The 10290-nt window shown below is 41.4% G+C and overlaps 1 protein-coding gene across 1 annotated transcript in view; it reads right to left on the bottom strand.

Annotated features, from left to right (window-relative positions):
* Positions 1 to 1041: 1041 nt before the first annotated feature.
* Positions 1042 to 10290, bottom strand: part of LOC102836138 (UDP-glucuronic acid decarboxylase 1-like) — a 154978-nt gene continuing 145729 nt past the window's right edge. Inside the window, exons 10-14 of the mRNA XM_006872447.1 lie at positions 9917 to 9960; positions 5509 to 5569; positions 2779 to 2836; positions 1364 to 1467; positions 1042 to 1074 (exon numbers count right to left, since the gene is read on the bottom strand). Of these exons, the coding sequence (XP_006872509.1) occupies positions 1042 to 1074; positions 1364 to 1467; positions 2779 to 2836; positions 5509 to 5569; positions 9917 to 9960 (300 nt within the window). The remainder of the gene's footprint in view (positions 1075 to 1363; positions 1468 to 2778; positions 2837 to 5508; positions 5570 to 9916; positions 9961 to 10290) is intronic.

Below are 10290 nucleotides of genomic sequence, written 5' to 3'. Positions count from 1 at the left end.
AAAAGTATGAGGGGAATGAAAGAGTCCCCATGGAATAGCTGTCATCTTGTCTAGATGGGTCTGATGAAAAGAGATGGGGGATAAGATTCTTAAGATTCAATAGAAAATAATTATCATGACTAACTGTGACTGTCACAGTTGTAAAGGGAGTGGTTAATGTTACAGTCCAGAAACAAAGGACCATCAAGAGAGAAACACACAAGGAGAATGCGGGACCTCCTACAGAGAAGCAGCAGAGCCAGAGATGGAGGGAGAGATAGGGGCATGAAGAGGGGGAGCCGCTGAGGACTCTAGATTCATGGACTAAGAGCTGGTGGCCAGGAGCAGACTTGCAGAATGTGCTCTTTGGAAATGTAAATTATTATATATGCCTGAGTGGTTTTTTTTAAAAAATCTAAAGAGGATAGAGAGAAATACTGTTAACTGATGGTACATGGAGGGGATTATAATCAATGTAATGAAACAAGGTATATGATTTGTTGAATGTAAAACTGATGATAGGCCCTGTAAACTTTCACCCAATCCACAATAAAAACCTTAAATTAAAAAATAAACATTTTCTAAAATTCTAATCCCATGAGGAACAGGATTTTTGTGTTACCACTGTAGGGTTTGTCCTGAACTAATCCCTTCTGAGATGTAAAAGTGCAAATAAGGCAGAGAAGAAAGCTGATGTACATAGTTGGTAGACCCAGGTTATTTAAAAAATGGATTATAAACACACTGAAGAGGGAAGGGTTGCTTGCGGTGGGCTGATGGAGCAGGAGAGCAGGCCAGTGGACTTCAGCGAGAGAGTTTGGGACAACAGGGGCTGAGGGGAAAGGGAGAGCAGGCTTGGAGGCCTCGGCACAGGGTTTGATTTATTTTAAGAACAAGAAGAAGGCATGATGGCGGGAGGAGCTTGTTTCCTGGCTCTCAAAGTCTCTCTCCCAATCACCATGGTGTCCTGCCTTGGGGACTCACTAATGCTGTAAATATGAGAACTGATGGGTCTTAGGAAGGTCTGTGAACTTGGGAGCCCTTGTTCACTCAATCTGTCACCTAATCTTGATGGCCAAAGACACTGTGGCTTGTCTGGAGGCACGCAGACCCAACAGGGCACAAAGGCTCTGAATGCACGCTGTCCCTGATATGCTGCTGTTACAGATGAAGCCACACGTGTGTGATTTCATTGAAACAGAGCCCATAGTGAGCCAACACCATTGCCCCAGTAATAGAGAATGAGACATAAATGACGCCATTTAATACGTCTGCCCCAAATGTCTGAGCCCAACTCACTCCAACTGGAGTTCCCACAAGGACACGAGATGTGGGGAATGGGGAAACCATTTTTAACAGGAGGTAACAACTCCGTCTCACTTACCACAGGCTCCCAGCCCAGCATCAGCTTTGCTTTCTTAATGTCTGGTTTTCTCTTCTGTGGGTCATCCTGGGCTTCGGAAAGAAACTGAATTTCACTTCCACTACCTGATTTGTTTTGGGAAAAACAACAACAAAACAATATGAGACATCACAAACCATGTCAACGTTTTTTATCTGTCAGCAAAATTAAAGTGTCCCCTGTGCAGTGAACCAAAGGTGCAGGTGGCATCCCTCATGAAGCCATCGTGCTCCTTAGAAGTAAGAGAAGAATGTAGTAACCACAGCAGCCTAGTCTCACTGCAGAGCAGGGTGCCCCAGGTTGATGTCTAGCTCTGCCTCAAGAGACCCGAAGGCCTGAGTTGTTGGTCTTATAACATAAGAGGACTTGCTCTATTACCAGTGCCTCAAAACCAGCTAACAAAGTACATAAAAATGGCTAACTGCAGGGTGTGGCTTTTGATAGCCCTCAATAATCACACCTCCTGCTGCTGCCGCTCTTGTCAAGTCCCCTCCCCTGGAATCTGGGCTGAGCTTTAACCTGTTTAGGCAACAGAATGCAGTTGCAGGCCTTGGCCACTTATGCTTCTGTGAGCCCTAGTTACCTTGCAGGAGAGACCACCTGAACAAAGAGAGAGGTCTGCTTGCCCCTTATGCTAGCTGAGCTCAGACCCTGGGTGGCCTGTCAGTTGATTGAACCCACAACAATGACCAATGACAAGACCAGCTGAGGTGGCTGACCCTGATTACAGAATCTGGAGCAAATAACTTGGTTTTATTTAAAGTCATTGTAGTCTAAGGGGATGTGTTGTGCAGCAATAAAAAGAAACACGGTTGTTATCCTGTGTTCCACTAATGTTTTGGATTCTAAAATATTAGCGTGCACATGGCTAATACAGGTGGCCTGAGGAGCTAGAGAAAATGTAGACTCTGAGTATGTTGGTCTGATTACATAGGTCTTTCTAACCTGCTCTCAGGTGATACTGCTGCTGTGAGCCTCACCCTGGAGACCCAGGTTGAGGCACTCTCTCTTGTTATCTGAAATTCTATACCAGGCATTCATGTGCTGAGCAAACTCGTCAGTGTTTAGAAAGCAAATGATTTTCACCCATGCAGAATGATCTCACACAGTTACTTCCCAAACACGAGGAACAAATCTACTCCCGCCACTTGGAACAGACCTGCAATTATGGTCATGAACAAAACCAACCCCTCCATATCCTTCTCCATCCCCCAATCACTCTCTTTTCATTACTTACTTAAAGAATTGGAAAACAATTAAGTGTCTCTGATAAAACACTCTGCTTTTATCTAATTCAATTAGCTTATATTAATTACACATTTTTTAGTCAAGGTGTTATCAGCTGATAGAGTAAATGCACAGTGGATTTCACTCATGAAACAATTTATCCTACTTACCAACAAGGTTTTTAATTAACTGAGCAAATTCTAGGATCGTGTGCTCTTCTGGGTTCCCCTAAGGAAGAAAGATTTCTGGTTATATGTGTAATTAAAACAACAACAACTACATTCACATCTCCAAAGATGTTTGTGGGTCAACTCTGGCATCTTCCAAATTCACCAGACTCTCCTCTCCTGTCTCCCAATATGCTTTACTTGATTTTCAAGTTTCATTGAGCTGTAACTCTGGGATGATGGTCATTCAACCTGGCTAAGTGCTGAAACGTACCTACCTTTATCTCTGTCCTTTCAACAAATATTGTCATTTTACAAGAACATCCTTTTAGTAAGTTAGTATCTAATGAGAAAATACCCCTTCACTGGTTTAATTAGCAACACAATTTCCATGTGGAATGTAACTATAACTTCACAGGCACTTTGACTAACAGTTTGGGTATGTGAAATTTGCTCTCCTAAGAAATGCATCTCCTTTTCAGTGTCGCATGTTTACAATTTAAGTTCATGCAAACTTGCAAGACTTGCCCTTGAAAGCTGTAACAGAAATAAAATGCACTAAGAATGAGTGTTCTGGGTAAGCCAGAGAGATATCCTTGATGCATTTTATAAAGCTAGCTTCCTGCACTGGGCCACCACCAACAAACGATGTTGTACTGCGTTGGCTTGCAGGTGTTACTGTGATGCTGGAAGCAGTTCCAGCAGTATTTTAAATACCAACAGGGACATTCATAGTGGACGGATTTCAGTGGAGCCTCCAGACTAAGAAACTAAGAAGAAACTGCTGGCAACCTACTTGTGAAAATCAGTCACTGAGAAACCTGTGGCTCACAGATATGCCTCAAACTCTGACTCGCTTACTTTGGACACGGCATCAGGAAGACCAGTGCTGGAAAACAGCATCCAGTTTGGTAAAAGGGACAGCTCAAACATACCAAGGACCGTGAAGACAGTGCAGGACATGCCAGTGTTTCCATTTGCAATTTGTAAGGTCTCCACAAATTAGAGCCGACTTTATGACAACTTTTGTGGGTGTTGGGGGGAACTTTAATAAAAAACATTCTTTTTCTTTCTTCCATTACATATTATAGTAGCCATCGTCCCTCTTCCCTTCCTGATCCTCTTTCTGTTAAATGAACCCCTACCCATCAAAAGGAGGCCTAGTGTGCAGCTGTAGGATAAACACTGGACTGTTAACTGCAAGCTCGGTGGTTCAAAAGGCAGCCCCCGCTCTTTGGAAACCCTATACAGGGTTGCTATGAATTGTTAACTGACTTGACAGCACTTAACAACAACAAGTTTTGTTTCATTTCAAAATGTACGTTATAAAACAAGTTTTGTCCAAAAATCCATCCAAGCAGCATTGGGGGTTGATGAACGTAGCCAACCGTGTGCCTGTGAACCTGTCCACATCCATTAAGGAATGTCCCCTGCAGAATCCTCATCTTCCTACTAGGGAAGAACTGCCCACTCACTCAAGTGACACATGAATGGTATCGCATGTGCCTGACACCATTGATTACATTAACAAGTACCAGTAAAGGGTTTTGAAGTGATTTGCAAAGGACGCAGGCAGCCACAGCCACATCTGTGAACATTTAGACATCAGAAATAGTGGAGATAATTGAGGAGAAGCTCCTGAAATAAGCTTCAAGGTCCGGTCATCAATTAGTTTACAGTAAGGCAGTGCTGGTGACTCCCTATAGAGCAAATGGCTTCTTGTGTTGGTTGCCACTGACGAAAGTGGAATATTCAGTATAGCAAACAGTATACACTGGGGACCTCATATTTTAAGAGATAAAATACTCAAAAGGCAGTGGCCAAGAGAGCAAAGGAACCCCAACATGACATAGTCCTGGCTGAAATAGCTAAGAGAGAAAATTTGGGGTATTTCACTATACTCTTCAAAGCCTTGGAAAGTTATACATCACAGAAGTGTCAGATCAGCTTCCTCCCAAGTGGAGAAATGAAGTCAATGAGAAGGGTGTACTGAAACTAAGACTTTTTTCAGTTCAACATAAGGGAACTTTCTGTCAGAATTGACCAAATATGGAAGCAAGTGCTTTGAGGAGATGCAAGTTGCGGTGCTGCAGGATGAGCACTGGACTGCTAACCACAAAGCCGGTGGTTCACACTCAAAAGCTGCTCCTCGGAAATCCTATACCGAGTCACTATGAGCCGGAACTGACTCGACAGCACATAGCAACAACAAATGGTCAAAGCTGGTCAAAAAAACCTTAAAGATCACTTTCACCATGGAGGCGATATGACTGCAGAGAGCAATGATGAAAAGAAGGTACTTTGTACACATAAATTACAGATGCAACCAGCAACTGGAACACCTTCTTTCCTAATCATGTCCTTCTTCTAAAGCTCACGTACTGAAGTGCTAGAAAGCTTACGTGCGCATTAAATAACGTACTGCAAAAGGAGCGCACACAAAAAATGACAATCTGCTACCACAAAAAGGCTTTGTGAAATTTTAGACATGGGTCCTTCAGGAGGAAGACGTTAGCTCAGTGGCTATGATGTTTCTCATTAATGTCTTGCTGATATTTTAAAAAAATAGATGGTTTATTGTGTCTTCTCTTTCGTATTTAGCAACAAGTATCCATGTGTCAATTGTGCTGATGGGCAGTAAAGAAATGCCTGCTGCTCACCCGAGTTTCACATAAGGATCAGATGTTCTTGCTCCCCCGTTGTGGAGGGACAGAGACGAGGTACAGTACTTACCAGGTTGACAGGACTGCTGACATTGCTGTTCATCAGAGCCACAAGCCCATTGACGAGATCACTGGAAAAGAAGGAGAAGCCAGTCAAGTGCTATCTGCTGAACACACCTTCACGCTGAGCACCAAAGACAAGCCAGGAGCAAGGTATCCACTCTCCCAGGGTAAAACAAAAAGAAAACCCCCAGTTCAACACAGAATGTCAACAAGCCCACATTTAATGTGATGCCAGATACCTCGACCACATAAAGGCAGGTGATTTAATAATAAGTATACTGAGATGAAAGAACTTACTGTGTAATCCCCATACTAGCATACCATTAAATAAAGCCAAAAAATACTGACAGCTAAAATAAACAGGACCACTGCTCCCTGCTCCCTTAACCTTTAATCCACACCCCATAAATATCTGCATGTTTCAAATGGATCATGATTGACAGGCCATGAAGGTGAAGATGCGTAAGCAAATGTTCGCTTACCAAGGTTTGGTTCTTATTTTCAGAAGCTTTAAAGTGTGGCTCTGTTAAAAAAAGTTACTTTGTAAAAATGACACCTCACTGCTAGGACACATACACGTTCTCTAAGTCTAGTTTAATCAGCGATGTTCCTTAAGAGACTTTTAAACTTCTGCTCTGGTGGTCCAAATGAGATATATTTAAAAATGTCTTTCTCCTTTTCCAATCACCATTAGCAGAGAGAACAGGTTATCATGGGTTATAATCAACGTTCAAAGGACAACCTGAGACGACTTCTGCTTTCCTTCTAATTAAGAAACAAGAACTTTGGGAGGACTGAGCAAACCGGCTAACTTTTCTTGACTTGTCACTGATGGCATTTCTCATGAGCATGATCACAGCGCGCTCTCTCTTGGACCAACCACAAAAGCAAACAGCAGCTGGTCTCAGATGACTTCTCTTTTCTAGAAACTGGCAAAAAGTCACTTCATCATTATGGCAGTGGTCACCACTCACGATACATCCTTTTACAACATGTGTCTGCATATGATTCATTTCAAAAGACATTAAAAGCTGCCATTCAGTAGCATTCATATTTCTGAGTCTTGAATCTAGGGAGAAATCAACACTTAAATGGGAAGACTGCTGATTTTTATGTAGTCCTTTTCATTGGGGGCAGGCCAAGCATCTTTTATATAATAAACTGGCAACTTTTAAGGTCAGAATTGTATAGATCATATTCATTAAACCTGAAGCTCTTGAAAAGTGTCATTTTGACAAAGTGACTTTTTAACATAAAAGAAGCAACAAAAAAACTAGCATGCCTTTCTCTAAAGCAAATGAAGACATAACCTGACCATACATATATCAAACAGAGTCATGCCAAAAATCAGTGCGTATGACCACCGAGCCCTCCGAAACCTGGAAATACCCTATATCAAGGCAAGCATGGACTTTAGAAACTCCTCATTTTATAGTTGTTATTAAGTGCCACCAAGTCATTTCTGACTCACAGCACCCCTGTTTAGGGTTTCCAAGGAACGGCTGGTGAGCTTGAACAGCCAACCTTGTGGTTCAAACGAATCTTGCAGTCCAGTGCATCAATTACAGCAATACACCAGTTGGTAACTAAAAATTCAGATGAAGTTGTACATTTGTACTGTGAAGTAAAAGAATCTCAGTTTCTGAAAAATAGGGTTATTAAAAACAGCAAAATGTTGGTAAGTTAATTATCTCAGCTAACTCTTGACTCACTAAAACCATAGGATGGAAATTTTTGTGGCTTAATATTTGTTGTTGTTTTGTGCCATTAAGTTGGTTCTGACTCAGAGATCCTATATAGTTTCTGAGGTGAGCCTGTGGTTAGCAGTCCTGTGCTTACCTGACAGTGCTATATCAGGACTTGACTCTACTAATGTGGAACTTAGAGAATAAATTCCATGAAGGGGACTAAATGACTGCAATATTTAAGGAAAAGAAAAAAGAAAAGGATTTTCTCAGAGAATAATCCCCAACATTCTGAGGTAACTGTAGTGTAATACTTCACCTGTCTCCTTCTGGTTAGCTTTTGTGTGTGTGTGATACCGGTTGTGTCTGTAAACTACACCCGCTGCATCATGGGCACGATGGGTCCTGGGCTGGGAGAGTATTTGGCAAATGTATCAGTGAAGTGTTAAACTGGTTTCATCCCTAGCATGAAAAAGCATCTGAAGCTTTTTTTTTTCTTTTAAGTTTTTGTATCTGATGCTTTTGAAATAAGAATATAAGAATTGGTTCAAACTAGTTTCCCTCTTATTGCACAAATTCTCATTAGTATGTCGATGGGGCATTGATAAAGCAGCTCAAAGCAACTCGATGTAACTGAAGATTGCAAGATGTCCTCAAAAAACAAAAACTACATGAATTGCGGGTGAGTGAAGTAGGGTGGATGAAAGGATTTTATTATGAAAAGATGGTACTCAATACACAAAAATCCAATTAAAAGCATCCCAGTCCAGCAATGCATCCCAATAGTCATAGCTTTCTCAAAGTACACGGTGCCCGTGATAAGTGCTTTTGTAAGGACCTAACTGATTTTACCTACCTAGAGACTACTTGACTAAACTCTAGTCAGGCTCAGAAAAGCATTTTAAATAGACAAGGCCTCAGTTTTTAGTTCCCTCCAGAGACAAGGTCAATCTCCATTCTGTACATTAGCCTGAACACATCCTCCTGTTCCAGAAACATGCTAAATCAGCTCATGCTGCCTTAGAATATCCTTTCACCCCTATCAACAGCGGGAACTAGATAAAGAATAGACAGGACCCAAGGCCAAATGCCAGATGTTTTCCTTTACTCTAGCCTAAGAACAAAGACCACCAATCCTGACCAATTAAACTGTAACATCTCATAGTTTGCCAATTGTTAACCAATCCAAAGATTGTAAAGCTGAGAAACCTGAGCTGTTTGAAAACTCTATAAAAACCCTGCAAACAATAAGTTCGAGGCTCTTTCCCTATTCCGCTGCGACAGATAAGGTTAGAGACCTGGCTCGAGCTTGAATAAACTACCCTTATGTATTTACATCGGTACACGGCTCCTGGGTGGTCTTTGGGGACCCCGAATTCTGGGCATAACACTTTGAAGAAAAAGTGAGGTATGGCAGAAATTCAACAATGCTAGAGGACCATTGGCCATGCCCTGGCTAAATTATTCTTAAAATACTACTCACCTATTTGGGCAACAAAGTTGGCTAATTATATTATACAGCTGGGCTTTCTGCCTTGCTTCATGATCCTGATGGGCTAGATTCTGGCCACTACTGCATGTTTACTCACACCTTTCTTTTGGACTAAAAGTGAAGCTCAAGAATATTTTCAGGAAAAATCAATAGTTGTTTTTGTCTATTCGTAACTAGCAGTTCCATTTCTCAAAGGGACTTCTACCCAGAACACTCACAAGGTGGATGTTCTCAGTAAAGGGGGTAAAAGGAAGAGGGTCTTTCCAGACCTGTACCCCCTACCCAGCACTTCACTCCTATGGTATTCCCAGGATGTCCCTGAGACACTAAGAACAGTATTTCCCAATTGATAGGAAATCCAGAGCACTGGCACTCAACAGTGAAAACGTATGACGCCAAAATACAGAACTGGATTTCACAATGATTCAGGGAACCAAAAACATTCACAGGATTTACAATAACCAAGGAATAGTAGAAAATATTTTGGAATGTGCAACTATTTAGATATTACACCTCTCCAAATCTAAACTGCATTTTAAAATTAGTTACTAACTGAAGAGACCAATAAGATACTGGTTGTTAAGGATTTCCTAAAAATCATCAAACTTTAAAAAAACGTCTTCAGATGTATTATTATCTGTATTTAGCTTCATCACAATGTTTGACAACAATCTCACCCACGGCAGACAACCAGTTTTAAAATGGGTTTGTTGGGTAATTAAGGTAATCTCTTTAATCAGCTTATAACTAAAATCACCATACTTAACCTCAGAGCTGAGTATGTTTCCCACACTAGGTGGCAGTAAATAGTTAAGCTCTGAGTTTTTGGAAGCTGGCCCATGGACTGCTGAAATAAACCAAGCTTTAGTATACGGACTGTTGTTAGGTGCCACTGAGTTGGTACTGTGACTCATAGTGACCCTATGCACAACAGAACAAAAACACTGCCCGAGCCTAAGCCAACCTCACAATCACTGCTAAGCCTGAGTCCACTGCTGCTGCCACTGCAAATCCATCTAGTTGGGGTCTTCCTCTTTTTTAGAATATGGATATAAATGAAAGAGTTCGTTGTGAATCTTATGATTAAAACTCACTTTTAACTAGTCATAATAATTAACTGATCGAAATTGATAATGGACTGCTAAGGCTATGTACTTCTATCTCCAATTAATTGTTCAAGCTAAGCTAGCATTGCAAGCAGGGTGTGCTTCATGCCACTTAGAGCAAACATGTCTTACCTCACATACTGGAACGCCCTCGTCTGAGATCCAGAACCATACACCTACAAGGAAACTGAAAGTCAGTTCTCCAGATAAAAACAAACATATCATATCCAGGAAACAGGGGTTCTTAAAATTCCAGACTGATCTTAAAATTCATACCCAAAGGGATGCTGATTTGAAGGGTCTTGAGCTACAGCTCAGACTTTGTACTTCAAAATTATGTCCCAACACTCCTGCATTGCTGGTGGGACTGCAAAATGGTCCAACCTCTCTGGAAAGCAATATGGCGTTTCCTCAGAAGGTTGAAAATAGAAATACTTATGATCCAGCAATTCCTCTACTTGGTATTTACCCACAAGAAAAAAGAGCCACAATCTAAGAAGATATAT

This window comes from Chrysochloris asiatica, unplaced genomic scaffold (assembly GCF_000296735.1).
Source record: "Chrysochloris asiatica unplaced genomic scaffold, ChrAsi1.0 scaffold00197, whole genome shotgun sequence".
Classification (NCBI taxonomy): Eukaryota; Metazoa; Chordata; class Mammalia; order Afrosoricida; family Chrysochloridae; genus Chrysochloris; species Chrysochloris asiatica.
This window is presented reverse-complemented; position numbering and strand designations above follow the sequence as displayed.